General features: G+C 54.1%; 3 protein-coding genes across 3 annotated transcripts; 1 reads left to right on the forward strand and 2 right to left on the reverse strand.

The window, feature by feature from the left end:
• Positions 1–17: 17 nt before the first annotated feature.
• LOC121594603 (programmed cell death 6-interacting protein) lies at positions 18–3,505 on the reverse strand. The gene is made up of 4 exons (XM_041918038.1): positions 2,895–3,505; positions 1,747–2,783; positions 600–1,668; positions 18–530 (listed from the first exon to the last, which is right to left on the reverse strand). The coding sequence occupies exons 1-4, from the start codon at positions 3,220–3,222 to the stop codon at positions 379–381; spliced, it is 2,586 nt and encodes an 861-aa protein (XP_041773972.1). The 5' UTR covers positions 3,223–3,505; the 3' UTR covers positions 18–378.
• A 263-nt stretch (positions 3,506–3,768) lies between these two features.
• LOC121594606 (dehydrogenase/reductase SDR family protein 7-like) lies at positions 3,769–5,570 on the forward strand. The gene is made up of 4 exons (XM_041918046.1): positions 3,769–4,119; positions 4,187–4,330; positions 4,411–4,876; positions 4,955–5,570. Exons 1-4 carry the CDS (start codon positions 3,973–3,975, stop codon positions 5,149–5,151), a joined length of 954 nt encoding a protein of 317 aa, XP_041773980.1. The 5' UTR covers positions 3,769–3,972; the 3' UTR covers positions 5,152–5,570.
• A 932-nt stretch (positions 5,571–6,502) lies between these two features.
• LOC121591575 (transcription-associated protein 1) lies at positions 6,503–20,205 on the reverse strand. Its single transcript, XM_041912258.1, has 18 exons — positions 19,620–20,205; positions 19,148–19,534; positions 18,893–19,059; positions 18,592–18,827; positions 18,148–18,523; positions 17,623–18,076; positions 16,923–17,540; positions 15,653–16,855; positions 15,371–15,569; positions 15,001–15,293; positions 14,607–14,936; positions 14,159–14,536; positions 13,401–14,079; positions 11,283–13,336; positions 9,608–11,218; positions 8,348–9,542; positions 8,044–8,269; positions 6,503–7,967 (listed from the first exon to the last, which is right to left on the reverse strand). The coding sequence occupies exons 1-18, from the start codon at positions 19,899–19,901 to the stop codon at positions 6,644–6,646; spliced, it is 12,012 nt and encodes a 4,003-aa protein (XP_041768192.1). The 5' UTR covers positions 19,902–20,205; the 3' UTR covers positions 6,503–6,643.
• Between the last annotated feature and the right edge of the window lie 344 nt (positions 20,206–20,549).

A 20,549-nucleotide genomic window follows, 5' to 3' on the forward strand; every position in this document is an offset into this window, starting at 1 on the left:
ATTTATGAATATATATATATAGTTATCATTAATTTATTCAGCACGATTCAATACAGAAGAACAAGAAATATTTAACTCAGCTTTCACAGATTCATTATAAATTGTGTAATTCGTATATGCGTGTGTATGTGTGTATGTGTTCAGTTTTTATGTTTTTTTTTTTAACAGATAAGATCAAATAATACACAACAGGGGGGGTAGTAGGTAGGTTTTTCTAACGAGACTTGAAACCATATCACACATCAAATTTCATATCTTTTACAACACAACTAAGCTCTGAGTTGCAAGCGTGTAGGTGTGTCTTTTGTTTGTATGTGTGCGTGTGTACCCGGATATGTCGGGGGGGGGGGCGGGGGGGGAGGGCGAGCGATCCCGCAATTACCATCCCATCTGGTTCGGTGGAGCTCCTGGAGCGCCCGGCTGCGGTTGCTGCTGTTGCTGCTGTTGATGGTGCTGCGCACCGTACGCACCCGGATACGTTCCATAGTACGCTGGCGGCACCATAGTTGCCGGTGGGAAGCCGGTGTAGGCTGAAAGAACATAACGAAATCCAATTAATTATTCGTCACGGTGTTTTTGTTGGTTCTGCTCTTACTTACCCGACGGATAGGGCAGTGTACCGTAGGGATTAAAGCCTTGCGGCATCGGCGGTGGCACGTACCCGGTGAAACCGCCCATCGCTGCCATATTACCCCCGTACGCAGCGGCCATCGGAATTCCCTGCATCTGCTGCGGATAGGGCGCCGGCGCTGTACCACCAGCAGCAGAGGCCGGAGGAGCGGCACTGGCCGGTGCACTGGCGGACGTGCTGGCCGGCTCGTTGCTTGCCGTCGTAGACGTGTGGTGCGTCGGAATGACCGGCGTCGGGGCAACCGACGCCTGGCGGCTCGACTCATGCGTCAGGTCCTTCATCAGCTCTTCCTTTTCGGTTTTGCGCGCGAAACAGTAATCGCTGATCTTGCTCTGATAGACGAGCAGAATCTCCGTCAGCCCGTTGTAGAACGTTTCGCCCTCCTGCAGGTAGCCCTGCAGCTCGGTAAACACATCGTAGGCCGCCGCCAGCTCCGACAGCGTGCGATCGCGCTGATCGGTCGATACACCCGATTCCGACACGAACCGCTCGTGCGCTTCGCGCACCTCCGTCGACAGCACCTGCTGGCGGGCCAGCGTTTCGCCGACCTGCTCCTGCAGCGGTCCGATCACCTTCCCGATTTCGGACAGCGAGATGGCCGGCTCGTTGATGACGCCCTCCGTGGACAGAGCACTGAGGAACCGGTCCTTCAGGTCGATCGTTAGACCTTTCAGCTCCGACTCGATGCACTCCCGCTCCGCTTTCATCGTTTCGACCGACTCCATCAGCGCGCGGAGCGTCTGGGCGGCGGAAGAGTTGGACGCCTGGCTGTTGCTGCCCGCGCCCGCCGATGGAATCTCCTTCGCCAGCTGGTCGGCCGTCATCGACAGCAGCTCCAGGCCGTGCTTGTGGGTGGCAAACTTCTCGCGGATCACCTTTTCCGCGGCGGTCGCGTTGTTGATGATCGTGCGGTACTTTTCCCCGTTGGCACGGAACGTTGCGGCCAGCTTGTCGGAGGAGGTGCGCGTCCAGCGGTCCTTAAACTGTGCCCGCAGCTGATTGTCCGAGTCGCGCTCCTCGTCCATCATGCGGAAGGCCTGAAAGAAAAAGGAAATAAAAATAGGGGAGAATACTTTTACTGTGTCCTAACACCGAAAAAATGGGGCCACCCTTACCTCGTCCAGGATCTCCTTGTTGCGCGTAAACAGCTCCGGCAGCCGTTCGATCAGCTCCTTCAGCTGCGCAATACCGCCCTTCTCGCGGACCGCGCTCGCTTTCTCCTGCAGCGACGGGGGCAAACTGTCGCCCGAAGCGGTCACCTCCACGATCGCGGGCAGGTTCAGGCTCGACAGCAGCCCATTCAGTGCGGAGGTCGCTTCCCGCAGTCGCATGATCTCCCCGTTGACCATCTCCGACTTGCGACCTTCGCACGCTGCCAGCGCCTGATTGACCGCGACCGGCACGAGCGCACCGAACAGATCGTGAAACTCTTCGCTCAGGGGCGGCGCCAGCGGGAGCACCTTCGCCAGCTGCGCCTTGCCCGGGCTCGGCAGATTGTTCACGTCCGGGATGATTTCGTTGTAGATGAAGTCGTTGTCCTTCTTCGCCTCGGCCAGGCTCTTCTGCGCCCGGTTCGCGTACTCCTGGAAGAGGGTCGGATTGGAGGAGCGCGATTGGGCCGTCTTGAACAGCTCGACCGCCTTCTGCAGCCGGCTAATCTCCTCGCCGAACGCTTTGTTCGCCTTGGACACCTTGCTGTGGTACAGCATGGTGAGCGCGTGCATGGCCGCCTGCCTGCCCGCCACCTGCGGTATCCACTCCTTGTCCCACAGGGCCCGCACGCCGTCCCGCTGCATCGAGCGCAGCGCCTCCGAGTACAGCTCCTCGCACTGGGCGCACAGCTTGGCCACGACCAGGTCCTTCATGCTGTCCTTGATCGCTTTGATGACGAACATTTCCTGCGCCTGGGCGAGCATCAGATTGCCGAGCGCGGTCAGGCTGTCCTGCGAAAGGTCGGGCGTCGGTTCGCCCTGTATCGTGGCGAGGGCGAGCGTTTTCAGGAAGGTAAAGATGGACGCACTTTGCTGGAACAGTTTCGCCGCCTGCTTGAGCCCTTCGTCCGTGTCGGTGCTTTGGCTGCTGGCGACGGCGCTCTGCAGGGCGGCCAGGTTGAACAGCACGCACGTCCGTTCGTACGCGATCGATGTAAGTGCTGCGACACAAGAGAAGAGAGATACGCACACGTAAGCGTTCAATTTATTAACTCATCCACATAACGCCCCACAGACCCACCTCATCGCTCCCCCCCCGCACGGTTACTTACTCAAGCTTATACGGCCGCCGAAAATGGATCCCTTGTCGAATGCATCCTTCCACTTGAACGGTACCTGCAGCTCCTGCACGGGAATTTTCGACTCCAGCGCCGACAGCTGATCGTAGTAGCGATAGTTGACCTCCAGGCCGGACTCCTGCTTATCGAACACCTTCCAGACGGCGGTGTTGCGTAGCGTATTCAGCTCCGCGATGGCCTCGTTGATGACGTTCAGCTGGTCCGGCTCCAGGTTGCGGTAGTTGCTTTGGACGAGCGTTTTCAGCGGCTTGGCAAAGTCCACCTCGGACGGTTTCTTCATAGGCACGGACAGGAGCCCCATCGTTCACCAATCGTTCTTTACAGGATTAAACAGGTACAGGGGGTTTGGGATGGGATACGACACCACGATATGGGGAGGCTGTGTTCTTCTCTTCCTTTCGATTCCTTCGACCAGCCACAATGAAAAACGCAACACACACACGCACACACACAAAAACGCCCAATGCTCGTGTTCTGGAATGCACTCTCCGTTCCGGGTTTGCGGAATTATTCACCCCAAACTCGCTCGCTCGCACACCCGATGCTTTTATTAGTAATGCTGGGGTATGAATCATACGAAACTTTTCCCCTTTTTTTCATGCGAGCCGCCGTTTTGACAGGTGACAACACAAGCAGGCAGCCGTTATCATCTTTTTGCTTCGAAAAAAGGGCCAAAAATGGCATTAGATGAGGGATGTGAAGTGAAAATAGCGCGGTAACAGTTGTTTTATTTGTTTTTCAGTAATTTAAGCAGCAAAAACTATTTACTTTCAGCTATACACCGAAAAAACAATGGATATTCCCTTTTTTTCTTCCGACTGTTGCCCCATGGATCAATAAACATGGAGCCGTTTTGAAGTTTTCAAAAAAAGGGAAGTTCAGCTGTCAGTTGACGGGAAAACAACGGGCCAGGTAAACAAGCGAACTAAAACTACAAAATCCCACCCCAGCGCCAGATAACGATTGTGTCCAGTTCGTCGTCAGTAGCAGATTAGACAGGCCAATCGGAACCACCAGTAAAGGCAAACAGTGGAATCGGCTGGAAAACAAAATGAAGAACCTTGCAGAGCGTTCCGCTGGGTCTCTTTACTGGTGGCTGCTGGCCACACTATTCCTACCGATAGCCATTCCCGGTCTAGTGCTGAAGCTGCTAACGATGATGAAGGAACAACGGAACGCACGCCATTTAAACGGGAAGGTAAGCGAAATCCGGTCCATAAAGCAGTTGGGAAGGCGTAAACCGTATTCTGTTTGATTTTTTACAGGTCGTTCTCATTACTGGCGCTAGCTCGGGCTTGGGGGAAGCGTTAGCGCACAGCTTCTTTCTCGCCGGGTGCAAGGTAGTTCTGGCCGCCCGGCGTAAGGACGAGCTGGAACGGGTGCGAAAGGATCTGCTTGAGCTGCATGCGGTAATGCGCTTTTCATCCCTGCTCAAACCCATCACTTTATTTAATTTGTTCCCCCTTTGTCCCCCACTCTCTCCCGCTAGACCGTGCCGACCCATCCGCCGATTATTCTGCCGCTCGACCTTTCCGATCTGAACAGCATCGGCAGCAAGGTGCAGAGCGTGCTGGAAATACACGGCGCCATCGACATACTGGTCAACAACGGCGGTATCAGTGTGCGGGGCGATGCCCTCTCGACGGCAATCGATGTGGACATACGGATAATGCTGGTCAACTACTTCGGCTCGGTCGCACTCACGAAAGCTTGCCTACCGTCGATGATGGCACGCAAGGAGGGGCGCATCGTGAGCATTTCCAGCGTGCAGGGCAAGTTTGCCATCCCGCACCGTTCGGCGTACAGTGCATCGAAGCATGCGATGCAAGCGTTCTGCGACAGCTTGCGGGCCGAGGTGGCGAAGGATAACATCAAGGTGACGCTGATATCGCCCGGTTACATCAATACGGCGCTGTCGCTGAACGCGCTTACCGGGACCGGTGCATCGTATGGCAGTGAGTATTGCATTTTTTTCTGTTTGTTTGGATTTGTGTAAGAAAATATTTAAAAAATATATATATATGATGTTGTAGAAATGGACGCCGCAACGGCGGGAGGCGCATCGCCCCAGGACACAGCGTCCAGCATACTGAAGGCGATCGCGCGGGACGAAAAGGATGTTATGCTGGCGCCGATTGCACCGCGCGCCGCCTACTGGTTGCGCCACCTGATGCCTTCCGTTTACTTCTGGATAATGAAGAAACGGGCGGAAAAACTAAACTCCACGTAAACAAAAACCAAAGAACGACAAACCTACATTCTTTCTAGTTCCTTTCAGTTCAATCGACAACGGTGTGTGACCATGGCAGGGTGCATTATATGTTTTTGTTGTTAGTTTACAATTATTGGTAGCTATTTAAAACTATTCGTTTACCACCCCGAACTCCCATTCAACCTTTCCCCCACCCATCGTTACCATCTAGTGCATGGGCATTAATTATTTAATAGTGAAGCAACAACACACACACTCGTTACCCGATATCAAAGAACGCCAGTCGCTGGAGTAGTACGCCACTTGACTAATTAACCACGGCAGGAAAATGTATAACGCCCCAAACATAAACCAATAGCAGAGCAATAGCTCGCTGTTTTTTTTTTTTTTTACAATTATAAAATCAATTAAAGCGAGAAGGTCATGTTTGTATATGAACAAAATATCGTTTGTTTTCTTTTCTGTGTGTGATAAGCAATCAATTGTCTACCGAAATAACCTGCCCCAGAGGTAGTGGTGTTAAGATAAGACGTTTTAATGATCCGTCTGCTGGATTAAAGGTCGACAGCTGCTGGTGCTTTTTTAATGAGTCTCGCTTAATGATTATATTTGCTTCAAACCACGTCACGGTAGCCTGAAACGTCGCCATTCCCCCACGTTTTTCTTCTGCTTCTGGAACTGAAAAGCTCTTGACGAACGTCTGCCATTTCAAGGTCAGTGCTCATTAACTACCCGGAGACGGATAAAGGGCATCATCAGTCCGAGTTCGGCTAATGACTCTTAATAGTGTAGTGGTGTCGCGCCCAGAGACGTGCACGTGCTGCTCTTGTCGTGTTTTGCACATTTAATGTGTCCCGATTAGTGATGTGCTCTTTGGAGCGCACCCACGACTCCGATCCGACTCGGACTAATGTAAGTCTGATTCCAACTTCGGCCAGATAGAACCACTAGATCCGCCCGGAGTCGGAGTCGCTCGGATCCCCGAGTCGTCCGCAGTCATCGGAGTCATCCGGAGTTGGAGTCGTCGCTGTCATTCGGAGTGGTTTGGAGTCGTTCGGAGTCGGAGTCGTCCGGAGTTGGTCGGATTCATCGGGCATTTAATTTAGTTATGTTTTTTTGTCTTTCACTTGCACGTGCACTTACAAGCCTTTGTTTCGAATGTCGCCTCCGAACGACTCCGAACGACTCCGACTCGCAATAACACCGGACGACTCCGAACGACTCCGGATGACTCCGACTCCCAATAACTCGACGACTCTGAACGACTCCGAATCTTCCGGAGTCGATTTCGAATGTTTGCCAACTTCACCCAATGAACCTTCTCTTATGTGATACAAAACAACACACACACACACCAGTTTCTTTTCCATTTCGTTCACTCTCTTTATTTCTATTTAAGATCGTTTTCTTTCGTCCTTATTATTAGCACAATCATATTACACTTTCAAACTTACTTATTCATTTTGCTTTCTTAAATTAGCTTCTTAACGCTATTGAAAGGGATTAGCATTTACAACCATGGATGCCATGCCGGATCCATCAGACACAGGTTCTCCGGATTGGTGGCCAAATGTACGAACGTGCTCATGCGGTTCGATTCCCCGCTGTCGATGCGGGACAGATTGTTCAACCGGCCCATAATCGTACCGACCGCCTTGTTCACCGTCGTGATGATCGTTTCCGCATCGATATCGATCGACGCGTTGTCCTGATCGGTCGGTATCGTCGCTGTACCAGCCTGCCCCGCCGCTCCAGCCGTGCTCGAAGTGACCGGTGTTGTGGACGAAATGATGGTAGATGCTCCACCACCACCAGCCGACTGATCGACCAGTACCTTCTCATCGTTCAGCCGCTTCTTGTGGAAGGCAATGATTTCGTCCTTCAGTATCGCCTTCAGTATCGTCGTCAGCTTGAAGCTGGGCTGGATGAAGCAGCGTGCCGTCGCGACGGCGGACGCCGTCAGCGGCCCAGCCACACCGATCGACGACACAAACTCGGTAATGTTGGGCGTCAGGCGGAACGGTACCGCCCGGTTCACGTCCAGAAAGCCCGTACTGTCGTCCATCTCGAAGCGGAAGTACGACACGTTCATCAGCCCCGAGTCCTGGTGCAGATAGATCATGTCCGGGTTGAGCCGGGTCAGGCAGAGCGCGTACTCCAGCAGACAGGACAGGGCCAGCTGCAGGGTAAACATCTTCCGGAACTGCCAGTAATCGGTGGCGCACGGGAACGTCCGGACGGCCCAGTCCTTGAGCAGCGTTTTGGGCACCATCTGCGCCTGCGTTTCCTTGAAAATGTCGCGCAGAATGACGTGATTCGTGGGCGAACCGCGTGCCTGTATTTTGGCCAACCGGTCGTAGTACCGGGTGATCGGTGCGTCGTGCTCGATGTTCAGCTTCGTGCAGCACGATTTGTACACCTCGAGCAGGGACACGCTGGCCGGATTGTCCTCGACCAGCCTCATCTGGGGCGAGACGGCAACGACGCGCGGTACGGTTAGGTAGAGGAAGCGACGGGACGTTTCCTTGCGCTTTACCAGGTAGGAGTTGAGCATGCGCAGCAGCTGCAGCAAGCGCTCTTCGCGCCGCGCATCGGCAATGCCGGTATCGTTCACCACGAGGTACGGATAGATTTTGCCATTCGTGCCGCGGATGTACAGACGCCGGGCGGCCGTATTGTGCTTCTGGACGATGTCGACGCGCGGCATGAAGCGGGCGATGCGAATGTGATAGTGCGAATTCTTCGGCAGCAGCAGCTCGCCCGGCAGCTCTACCTCGGCCGTCTTCTGGCTAAAGTTGGACAGAAAGCGACACTTTTCCTCAATCAGGAAGGATCTGAAAAAGGGGCGAAAAGGATGGGGAATTAGTAAAATAAAAAGAAAACAAAGCCACCAGCAACTAGGCCACTCACTTCGGCAGCTGTTTCGTTTTGGCCTCGAGAATTTTGATCCACATCTTTAGCTTCATGATGAGATTGTGCAGCTTGATGGCGCCCGGTTGCGAGAAATCAAAATCGCTCGTAAACTGACCCTTCATCTTCTGGAAGACGGGATCCTGTACGGTGGCCTGTGCACGCCGTGCCAGCGATTCCGATGCGGCCGACACAAACGTTGCTGAGACGGAGCTGGAAATGTTTTCTAATGCCACAAACAAAGAGAGTAAGAATTAGGGCATTATGTGTGTCCTTTTTATACCAAAAGACACCTCCTACTTACCAATTCCGATGCCGAACGTAGAAACCAGCTTCTTGATGAAGTTTAGCGTGTGCTGCGTGATGGTCGCCTCGTTCACCGCTCCACGGTTGTCGAACGCGATCGCGTAACACTTGGTAAGTCCTTGGCGCAGCTGGCGCAGTACCTCCTCGTACCAGTTCTCCCGGAACCACACCATCTGGTCGATGATGCCCTCGAGCGAGCTCAGCACGGTCGGGTGGATGTCGCGCTGCAGATGCATAATCTTTGAGCAGCGCCACATTGGTGGGGTGGCCCGGATAGGGGTAGTGGTGGCTGCACTGGCACCTGCTGCCGGTCCTCCAGCCTGCTGAGCAGCACCCGGTGTTGCAGACGCACCGCCGGGAGTTGCTGCACCCGTTGGCGTACCTGCTGCAGCCCCAGCGGCAACCGCAGCTGCCGGTGCTCCCGTGGCGGAGGTGGACGTTACATCCGCGGAAGCGGTCGGTGTCGATCCAGGAGCACTGCCCGGCGTTGCACCAGCTGTACCGGGCGTTGCGGCACCTTCCTTCGAGGCTTTCTGCACAATGGAAGCCTGCTGCTGCTCCAAGCTTTTGTACCGTTCGCGCTGCTCGATCTTGAGCGTAAGGTAGAGCGTACGGATCGGGAAGTAAACGGCCTGCGGGAACATGCGGCCCACCTGGCTGAGCAGATTCATGATCACGTTGCCCTCGTACTGTACCAGACTGCAGAGGAGCTGCGGAATCCACGGTACCCATTGGCCGGGCGGTACACCCACCGCGTACTTGTCCAGCGCATCGAGCAGCGATGATTTTTCGTCGTCGTACGACAGCAACCAAAGCACCTTGGCGAGGTATTTGCGCGATTTGCTCTCGATCTGGCTGCGGCAGGCGTGCAGGAAGCAGGTTACCGCCGACACGCCCAGATGAATCTGCCGATAGTCGCGCGTGAAGATGTGCTCGAGATAGTCGCCCCAGAAGGCCCACGCCTTGATGAGCGTATCGTGCAGCTGGGTGGCCGCGCTGAACGCTTTGTTTGCCTCCTCGGAGCGACCGGTCTGGGCGAGCAGCAAACCCTTCAGTGCGTAGAACTCCGCCGTCATTTCCTTGGTGAAGTATTCCAGATTGGTCGGTTCGATCACTTCCAGCGCTTCCGACAGCTCGGCCCGGCTCGTGACCGACGCCATCTGCAGGCAGCACTTTACCTGCTGTCTTATTTTCTGCAAACAAAGTAGGCTTTAATTAGTACCATAGTTACGAATGCAAACTCAGATCGCCTACTTACCTGGAAACAGTCGACCACCGGCACGGACGGGATGGTGTAGATGCGGGACAGCGAATCCTGGCACACGCTGGTCAGATTTTGCTTGCGCGCTATCTTACCGAAGTGAATGATCGTCTGGGCGGACGCGTGTGCCCCCAGCATGCACTGTGCGTTCGGTTCGTTGTTGTGCTCCAGCGCCGACGTGATGATCTGATAGTGGTGCTGGCGCCACGTGAAAATGTCACTCCAGTGCGACAAATCGTCCGCAATGACGGGCAGCCGGTTGCGCCACGTCTTCACGATCGCTTTCATGTCGTGCAGCGACGTGGTCCGATGCTGCAGCAGCCCCTGATGGATCTGGCTGGCCTCCTGCAGCTCCATGATCTGCTGCGAGGCTTGCAAAATCGGCAGATGGATGTGGGACACGATCGGTGGCAGTCGGCGCCACTCGCGCATACAGTAAGCGGACGCCATCTCGACGTACCGCTCGACCGACACGGCACTGCCCGCGTGCTGCGGATCTTCCTGGTTCAGAATCGCCAAATAGCCGCGGTACAGGTTGATCTTGTAGCCGACCTGCTTCGGACAGGACTGCTCCACCTTCAGCAGCGCCTGCTTCATCAAGCTCCAGTCCGGCACGCGCCACGCACTGTCCATGATCAGGTACGTGTTCTTGTCCCGGCACAGCTGCCCGTAGTCCATCAGGATGTCCCACTGGTTCAGCTCCTTCGCGCACCGTATCCAGTGGTTTTCCCACAGCAGCATCTCGCTGTTCATGTCGGTCGGCGTTTGCCCGTTGCTCAGGTCCTGCTTGAACCGCATCATGGCCGCATCGTAGATGCTCTGCGCCTCCTCGAAGTATCCCATCTGCTCGTGCGCAATCGCACGGCTCGTTTCCGCATACTTGGCGTACTTCTGCCACAGCCCGGCCCACAGATCTTCCTCGTGCAGCGCCGAATACATCTGCGACAGTGGTTCGCGCACGATCGAGCAGTCCCGCATACCCTGATCGTCCTGATCGACACAATCGGGCAGCAGATCCTTCACGTTAGCCCAATCGTCCGCCAGCGATTCCAACATCAGCGTCATCCGGTGCCACAGGTTGTGCGCACGGCCCAGGTAGCCCATCAGATTGGGCGGCATGTACACCGGCGGCTGGCACTGCGCCAGCGCTTCCACGAACGTGTGCATCGCGCTCGGATTGCAGTCCCGCTGGATGATGTGGGCGCCGGACGCAAGGAACGGAATGATTTCGCGATCGAGCGACTGCTGCTGGATTGGGTCCAGAATTTCCCACAGCTTCGGGAACATATCGAGCCACACCTTCTCCGCCAGCTGCGTGTCCATGTGGCAGAGCTGGGCCGTCGCTACGAGCAGCTGCTCCGTGCGCACCTTCCGATTCGCTTCCATAAACTCGGCCTGCCGGCTGATCAGCTTTGCGAGCGCCGCGTGTCGGTTGGCCACGGGGCGTTCGCTTTCCTCGTGCCGCGAAATGTTCGAATCCACGCTCATGTCCATGTCGAACGCGTCCTCCTTGTCCTCGATCGGATCGAACGAATCGGTCGTATCGTTGTGGATCGTCGTGTAGATGACAAAGTTTTTGCGCTCTTCCGCATCGGCAAGATTGATCACCTAGAATAGCGCAAGGAAATCGTTAGCATTTTTTTAACTTGCGACTAAATAGCCTGCCACTTACCGAAGATATGCTTGGGAGGAGATGGTTTTCCACGCTGTTCTGTATCTGCGTGGTCGTATTGGCGGTCAGTATCAACAGCTCGATACACTGCTTGATCCAGTAGTGCTGCCCGATCGAGTCCCACGAGTGTGAGCAGATAATGTACAGCAGCCGATCGTGCAGCCGGCGACGCATCGACCCGTCGAACACCTCGAAGAACTTGGCCCGGATGCGCGGCACCGGGCAGCGCAAACCGGCCACGAACGCGGCCTCCAGCTTCGACGTCAGTTCGGTCGCTTTCAGCACCTCGTCGCGGTAGATGTAGTTCACCAGCTCCAGGAACTGCCCGTTCAGCTCGAGATCGTCCGAAAAGCGCTTCTCCACGTACTGCATCAGCTTCACCAGCAGGATCGCTTTCTCGCGCAGCGTCGGTGCCTGCTGCACCGTCACGGGGGTGTTTTTGTTGTTCTTCATCCACTCCTCGATGATCTTCACGATCGCCTTGATAACCTTCGAGTCGCTGCTCTTCTCGATCAGCCCGACCAGTATGGCGCCGATAAACATTTTGCGCATCTCGACGCTCATCACGACCACCCGGTTCTTTACCAAATCGAGCGACACGACCAGCAGCTCGAGCGCGATGGAGCTGGTGTTCGCCACGTCGCTCATCGACGCACCCGCACCGAGCCCGCCGGCCCCACCGGGACCGATAGCACCGGCGCCGCCCGCACCACCTCCAACGATGCCGCCCGGACCGGCCGCTCCGCCGAGCCCACCCATCGCACCGAACCCGGTCAGATGCTCCTTGGTGAGGCGGTTCAGCAGCCGCATGAAGGGCGAGATGAGCCGATCGATGTAGCCCGGATTGTTGGAGCAGGCCGCCTTCAGCGTCATGAGCGTACCGAACAGGGAGGAAGGATTCGCCTGGGATGACTTTTCGTACGTCGCCAGCCCGTCGTAGATCATGCGCGAGATCGTGGTGTACAGTATCTCCAGCTCGTCGCACTTGTGGTGCGCATCGGTCGGGAAGATGGCCATCAGGCGAGAGAGCAGCCCGTGCATCAGCTTGATGACGCGCGTGTTCGAGCAGGTAACGCAGGCGGACAGGCCGCGCTGCAGCGGCCGCAGCATGTTCAGGATTTGGTCCTTCTTCAGCACCCCCAGCAGGAAGGTGAGCAGCTCGAGCGCCGTACAGATGTTGCCGATGCTTGCCGGCTGCGTGTCCACGTTCTGCAGCACCTTGTCCAGCCAGACCAGCTTCAGATCGACGGGCGTGTCCGGTTTAATGGCCAGCTTAAGCAGATTCACGCAGCGGCGGGAAAGATTGTCCCCGGGGGTCACGATACCGTGGGCTCCGGGCGTTACATCGTTGATTTGACACGCCATGCGGAAGAGGAAGTTTAAAACCGTATCGAGCTGCGCTCGGTCGATGGACCGATTGACACCGTCCGTTTTGCCACCCGAGCCCGAGCTCGAGGAGGGCTGCGGATCCGTGTCACCTACGGCCTGCTTCTTCTTGATGCCTCCCGCCCCATCGTCATCGATACCGGAAGCGGTGCGCTTGACAGCGCCACTCGACTGCAGTTTGTTCGGCCCATCGGGACAATCCGTTCCATCCGCCCCACCGGTCGCTCCCATTTCCATTGACTCGTCGGCGCCGGGCACACCGGTTCCCTCGCCTACCGCCGCTGCTGCCGCTGCCGCCTCGTCCGATTCGTCCTTTACGCGTTGCATCTCCCACTTGATGACGACTTCCGCCAGATCGATCGTCAGCTTGCGATACTCGGTCGACGTGTTGCCGACGTTTCCCAGCCTTTGCATCGAGTTGATCATCTGCTGCACGAGCTGATGGCGCACCGGATAGTACACCTTGTAGTGGCGCACGATCAGCTGCAGGATGTGGAAGAGCTGCTGCATCGAGTGGCCCTCCTCCACGATGATCTTCTTCGTCCAGTGCGTTAGCATCGTGTTGCCGTCCTCCATGCGCAGCGGCATGGCCGGGGTGAGCACCTCCAGTGCTTGCTGTACCACGCGTCGCGCTTCCACGGCGTGAGCTTTTAGCAGTGAGTGAAACACTGCAAATAAAACGGATAATAGCATTAGCGTCCTTAGTCGCATGTTCTCTCGAGCACAACTTACCCTGAAGCACGATGCGCTTATGGATGGCAAGCCGTGCAATGATGTGGCTGAGCAGCAGATGCCCATGATAGCGCGCCGACGGATCGACACAATTGCGCGGCAACAGACAGGGCCACGCGAATGTCATCAGCCGGCGCAGCTTGTTGCCCTCGCGCTTGTTGTTGGCATCTCCATCGTGTATGTGCGGCGAGGCCTTCTCCACCAGCAAACTGGCAAACTGTAGCAGCGCAATGCGCACGCAATCCTCGTTGGCGAACGGTTTGTCCGGATCGATCACCTTGTTGATGAACACCGACACCACATTGCTGTCATCTTCCTGGTACGGGGCCGGAGGAGCGCCAACCAGTTTGTTCCCTTCGCCCTTCTCGAAGCTCAACGCAAAGCTCGGAATGATGATCATCATCAGAATTTTGGCCTTCAGATCCTGCGCCAGTTCCGGGCTAGGGAACACTTCGACAAACTGGAAAAATGCCTTTCGCTTCCACTCGACCGTGTAGCTCTGGCAGACGGTGTTTTGCAGGAAGTCGCGCATAAACTGAAAGTCGGGCACAAAGCGCAGACAAAGCGCACGGAGCAGCTGGAACAGCAGCAGAATCTCGTTGGTGTTGTAGGAAAAGTATTCGATCAGGATCTTTGCGATCAAATGCCACAGATCACAAACCACCGCCACTTGACACGTCTGGATGGGGAGAAATGGAGAAGAATAACGGGTCATATTAACGCCATGTAAGAAAAGCATCATTTGTCAATCAACCTACCTTATACAAATCGTTCTTCCAGATGCTCTTCAGTGCGGTAATGATCTCTACTTGGCTCGTTATCCACGGACCATCGAACTCGACCAGCGTGTGGATGATGAGGACCGCCTGGTGCTGCGTTTCGTATCGCTCCTCGAACGGTTTCGTCACGGTGGACGATTCTGAGTTGAGCAGAATGAGCTGCGTCAGCCGCGATCCCTTCAGCTGTGCCGCATTGCGGAACGGTAAACCGTCCTTGTGCCGCAGCAGGAAGATTGTGAACCGATTCCACTGAGCGTCCTTCATGACGACGTCGGTCAGCAGCAGGTCGATCGTTTCCTTCGGGTAGCGCAGCAGGAACTTGACCAACGCCGGCCGATAAGGTGACGATGGTTCGATCTGCGAAATTAAAGAAACCAGTTTCGCTGTAAACCTTTCTTCCCGGCAGTAAAGGGGCACCGAAACTCACCATCAAGCTTTTCTCCGCCTGCAGTATAAGCTTGCACAAGCTTTCGATGAACTTGGGCGATGCGGCCGGTATCTGCTGGAAGATCCCCAGTATGGTAACGATCTTCTTTTCCATCTCGCTCGTCTTGGAGGTGGCCAAAAAGTTGCCCTTATTGTTGGCAATCGTGTGCTCCAGCATTTTGCGCAGTATCTGCAGCAGCGAGTCGCACAGCTTCTCGTTGAACATGGCCGGGAACAGCTGCGTCAGGTAGGACAGGCGGCGTGTTCCGCTGAGCGTGAGATTGCGATAATCGCCCAGCATTAGCAGCAGGGGACGTATGACCGCGTGGATCTGTGATGGTGTGAAAGGAAAGGAAATTATTCTGGCCCTTTACCGCATTACCACCCAGCCTTACCGATTCCTTGGTGACGGTACAGCCCTGCAGGAAGTTTTTCATGCACAGGAAGGCGGCTTCCTGCAGCTCGGCATTGTTTTTCTCCAAGCCCTTGAACAGGATGGAGAATATCTTCTCCCGGCACCCGTTCGGTATGTAGTGGCAGGCGGCCAGTGCGTTCAGGGCGCTCTTGCGCAACGGTACCAGGTTTGTGACCGTCTTGTAACACTCCAGCTTGTTCAGTGTAGCATCCTCGGCATCGGACAGTGTCAATACTTCGTGATAAAATACTTTGTGCGTCAACACGTTGAGATCTGTAACAGAGAGTGTAAATAGTTTAGTATAAATTATGCTTCAAAAAACTGTAATGCTTCAAAAATTCAATACCCACCGATGGTAAACAGCCGTGGCTCCAGCGTGGTACAGAAGGTGTTACCATCCATCAAACCAATCTGAGCGCTGGCCGGTTGATGACGCAACAGGTGCTTCTTGGGTGGTATCATGTCTACCAGCACCTCTCTGTGCGGGTCCATTACCTCCGTGACCGTTTTCTCCTGCAGTTCTGCTATCAAACGTAACGATGACATCGCCTACAAAGAAAAGAACCGGAAGGAACGTCAATGAGATTTGACCCCTCTATTGGAACCGCTGCTCCTGTTTCTGTCTGCCTTACCGTTTCACGGACAAGCGTGTGCGGGCTCGTAACTTGCCGCACCAGCTCATGGATCACGTCGTGCATTGCCTTCTTCTGCGTAGCCAGCAGCTCCTCGTTCTTGCAATCCTTCTCCAGCGGGGTCATGCAGATGCGCAACATCTTCTCCAGGAACGTGCGCGCCATATCGATCGCACCGCTCGACACCTCCCCCGTCAGGTCCATGATGATGAACATGAACGCTTTCAGAAAGACGAACGTATGTTGGTACAGCCAACGCATCGCCATGTACTGGTACAGGAACTTGAGCGCAATGCAGCCACCCATCTTCGAGTACCAGGGTCGCTCGTAGCAGAGGGCGGCCATCTTCTCGCCGAGATAGTTCATCAGCGGCAGCCGGCAGGCACGCTCCTTCGAGCCCATTATGTTGGTGGCCGTCTCGAGGATCAGCACCATCGCCAAATTGCCCGGCTTGCACAGTTCCTTCTCCTCGTGGCCCATGATTTCGGCCAGCGCATCGATCAGCACGAGCGGATCCATCCCGACGTTGTACCACTGGAAGTGTTTGAGTAGCGGGAACGGGCCGGCCTGCTGCGCTATCGCTACCATCGTGTAGTGCCGCACGACGGCCACCATCGTGGGCAGTACGGAACCGCGCAGCTCCTTGGTGGCTGCCGCCACGAACATTCCCGTCAGTGCCGTTTGGTGCGTCAGCCGGGCCCGCTTGTCCGGCGCGATGTAGTTTGCCACGTTCGGGGAGCACTGTATGTTGTTCTCGGTGAAGCTTGGATGCATGAACAGCTTCTGCAACGTGTGCTTATCGTCGTCCAGCGTGATCGAGGCGGCCAGATAGCATCGAATCACCTCCCAGCTCTGGCGCCAGTAGAACGGATCGGTGGTGCTACACTTCAGCGCGTTGAATGCCGTTTCGATGACCTTATCCACGGCGAAATTTATCGGATTGCGATGGTCCTGGAAGTAGGCGATCACGGCCGGGTTGGATGGATCGTTTTCCTGATACTTCAGCTTTTGCGGTTCGATCATCATCTTGCGATTGCCGCCACCGAACTTGCCCAGCACGCGGAAGGCAACGATCGCCGCACTGTCCTGGTTGCGGAGCGTGCGCCAAAGTGCTTGCATCAGATCCGCCCGCACGGGTTGGATGTGATCGTACAGGAAGTCCGGTTGCAGATTATCCACACAAAGCTCCAACGTTCTTAAGCCCTAGAAAATTAAAAGAAAAGAAAAGATGTTAAGAAAATAAAGCTCCCAGACAACTTATCAATTTTACCTGGCTTATCAGTGTGTGCGATCCATTTAGTGCCGACACGAGCGGATCCATCAGCATGGGCAAGTACGGCAGCAGTGAGGACAGTCGCACCGGAACGGTCAGACAAAGCTCCACAAACAGATCCTTCATGTGCTGCTTGTGGAATCCGCTCTGGAGGCGGTTCAGCCCCTCGAGCAGGTTCGGCAACAGTGGCAGAAACTCTTGGTACAGCAGATCGTGCGATCCACCGCCAATGGAACGGAACAGGGCGCGCAGCAGCAGGAAATAGTTGTACGGTTCCTTGGCCGTCATTGCCAGCTCCATCGACCGGTTGACGATGTTGTGCAGGTGGGGCCGAAGCATGTGCTCATTCTCGGCCGCAAACAGGCTCACACTGCCAAAGACCAGCTTAAACAGACGCAAATACAGGTTGGAACGTTCGATGTTCGATCCCATTTCGTCCATCCGCTCGAGCAGATACTCCACCAGCACGGTAGCGAACAGGGGGGACGTTTTCGGGTTGGCCAGGAACGAGTTTGCTATAACCTGCAGAGTGGTGTTTTTGTACAGCCGATCCACCATAAAATCGATAGTGGCGGTGAAAATTTCCTGAAAGTTTTGCGGATCCATCGTGAGGAACTGCAAAGGAAGGGAGAGAAAGAAAAAAACGATTATTGAAATGCAAAAGAACAAAATGTTTACTTTCTCTCTCTCGGCTTACCACACCGCTAAAATGTTCCAAAACCTCTTTCTCCTCCTTGGTGCGTGGCATCTGCAGGGTTTGCTTCTGCACTGGGATGGCCTGCGCACCGCCCATACCGGCCGCCGGAACATTGATCGTGTAGATGTCCAGCGCTTCCAGCGCCCAGTGGAACAGATCGATGAAGATGAGAATTTCGCTTGGGTTGAATATTTTTGTTGGGCCCTGGTGTTCGTTCGAGTTGACCGTTCTGGGCGGTGGACAGTTCCAGGTCACTGCCTTGACACCGCACACGAGCGTCTTAATGAGGCTGCGATACTCCGACACATTGAGCGTGCTTGGAGCTGGTAGTCCAATGCTTGTCGCTTTCTGTGCCGATCCATCGGTACCGTCCGCCGGTCCGCTCAGTAGATCACGGGCTAAATTTTCACCCTGCCCAGGGACTGGGCCGCTTGTCTCGGCGGGCTTCGCTTTCCTACGACAAGGAAATGAACAATCAAGCGTTATATAAGTTAATTTGATCAAGGGAAAGCAAAAAATACGTACCATTTTGCCATCAACTGTGGCAGCTGCACTTTCGAGATGGTTTGGAACTTGATCGTAAAAATGCGCAACATCGTGATGAGCAGATCGCGCGCAATCACGGGCTCTACCTCGCTCTTCAGCCGAATGCATTCGACCAAATTGAGCAGCAGCTTGCAGGACATGGTTTGAATGCTGGTGGGCAACGATTCATCGTGTATGTTTTTGGCAAACAGATGGACCGCCTTCGACAGCGCCTGCAAACTCAACTGCTGCCGGATGTGGTGCACCAGATCGGCCAGCGTGGAGTAAGCGAGCGGTCGCAAATTTTCATGCGTCGTCCAGCCTTTCCCCAGCAGCACATCATCATCGAACAGCTTTTCGATCATTGGCACAAAATCTACGGCACGCGTGAGGAAAGGTATTACGTATAGGCCAGAAAAGTAATTAACATCCAATTTGTCTTACGATTTCGAAATTCCGTCTGCAGGATGTGGCGTGACGCTACCAGCAACTCTTTGCGCAAACTGGCCACCTCCTTTGGGCAGCTTTCCAGCAGATTTATCATGCCTTTCACCATCGTCGAGGCATGGGTATGTACCGCGTCCGGGAACAGTCGCAGAATGTAAGCGGAAAACGTGAGCGTTTTAATCTGTGCTCCCATAAAATCGACGTACGTTTCTTTGTTAAAGCCGGGAGAATTTCTATAGAAGAGAGATCATTTAGATACACTTTTGCAGGGAAAAAAGGGAAGAATAACAATACTTACTTATGAGCAAGGGATGGCTGCAGGCTGATCGTGCTCATGACTAGTGGAATAAATTCGGCCACCTCTTGGTGAAGGTTTTGTTTGTAAATTTGATACAGCAAAACTACAATGATCGGCAGCTCTTGCAGCACTTTCAGCGAGTTGATTCCTTTCGGGATGAGATTGTACTGAGAATGTACAGAAAAGAGATGGAATTTAGAACAAAAGAGTTATTACTGTTGAGAGATGCCGCCCATTCGCCTGCCAAGGGCTTACCGAAGCGGTGGTCGTTTTCCCATCGGCCGTTTTCTTCTCCAGCTGGATGTTTGTCATGGTAAATATGTCCGGCAGCAGTGTTTCAAAGTTCAGCTCCTTCAGATCCTTCACCTTGATCGCAGCCCGCGGTTCGAACATGATGCCCATGTGCTTCGGCAGGTCGGTGTAGATTTTCTTCAGGTACGCCAGAAAGTCCATAATTTCGGCGTGGTACGGTGGCCGATACTGTTTGTGTATGTCAACGATGATGCGCAAGCAAACCAGCACATTTTCCTCATTTTCCGTCTGCAGCAGCTTTATCGTGAGAATGATGATTGGCTTCACGAATGGTCGCACGAGTTCACTTTGGGGCAGTCGGTGTATCATTTCCAGAATAAGTTTTCGTACCTAGCAAATATCCGTGAAAGTGTATGTGTGTGTGATTAGCAATGTTGTATCATGCAAAATGCCAAAAAGTCCCATTTGTACTCACTTGCTGCATGTTTAGCTCGGAAATAAACATCGACTCCCCGTCCTGGAGCACCTTCAGGAAGACGCGCATCGCCAGCTCGAGGAAGTTCTGGTAGCCGCTGGACTGGGTGATGAGCTCGAAGTTTTCGCTCAGCTCCTGCGCCGCCTTTAGCTTAAACTCGTCCTTCGAGCTGGCATCGCCCAGCATCGTCACGAAGCTGCGGAAGTGACCCATCTGCGTTGGGTCGAGCGATTGGGACGTGCCGGCCTGCGAGGCGGCGTTTGCCGGATAGTTTGCAGCCATATCGGAGAGGGTGTTAGACGCCGATGGTGGTGGTGGTGGCGACGACGGCGGCACACATCTACAAAACAAACGCCCTTCTTTTTTGCACACCACCAAGCGCTTGTGGGGCAGCGATGCTTCCAATCGCTACCAGTCAGTCGCTACGCGTTGTACCATGCAAATAACATTGCGATGGCTTCGCACTATTGTTAGTGAATGAAGTTCTTTACTTTACAGCACGATTAGTGTGTTTTTTCAACGTAATTTCAGCGTTTTGCACGAACTTTCGGTAGGCAGCGCTGCTTACCACGCTTTTTTCACACACATACACACCCGTTTTCATCGGCGTCAAACTTGTCGGCTTGTCAGTTTGGTACAGAGTGCTGGGTTGAGTTCTTGACCGGATGGCTGTTTTGATTTCACTGCTTTTATTTGAAATGACGGTTGGTTTGAATCACGCAACACTTTAGAAAACGTATTGAGTTAATGATTTTTTTTAAATATGACCTATGATATGATAGATTAACAATAAAAAGCGATTTAAAGTTGATTAAATAAATGTAACGATAGCATTTCAAGGTAAAAGTGATTAAACTATTTCTAAAGACAAAATATCAAATTAAAAGAAACTTCCTTGTTGTGATTTTACAGATTAATGTATTTTACAGA

This window comes from Anopheles merus, chromosome 2L, assembly GCF_017562075.2.
Source record: "Anopheles merus strain MAF chromosome 2L, AmerM5.1, whole genome shotgun sequence".
Lineage (NCBI taxonomy): Eukaryota > Metazoa > Arthropoda > Insecta > Diptera > Culicidae > Anopheles > Anopheles merus.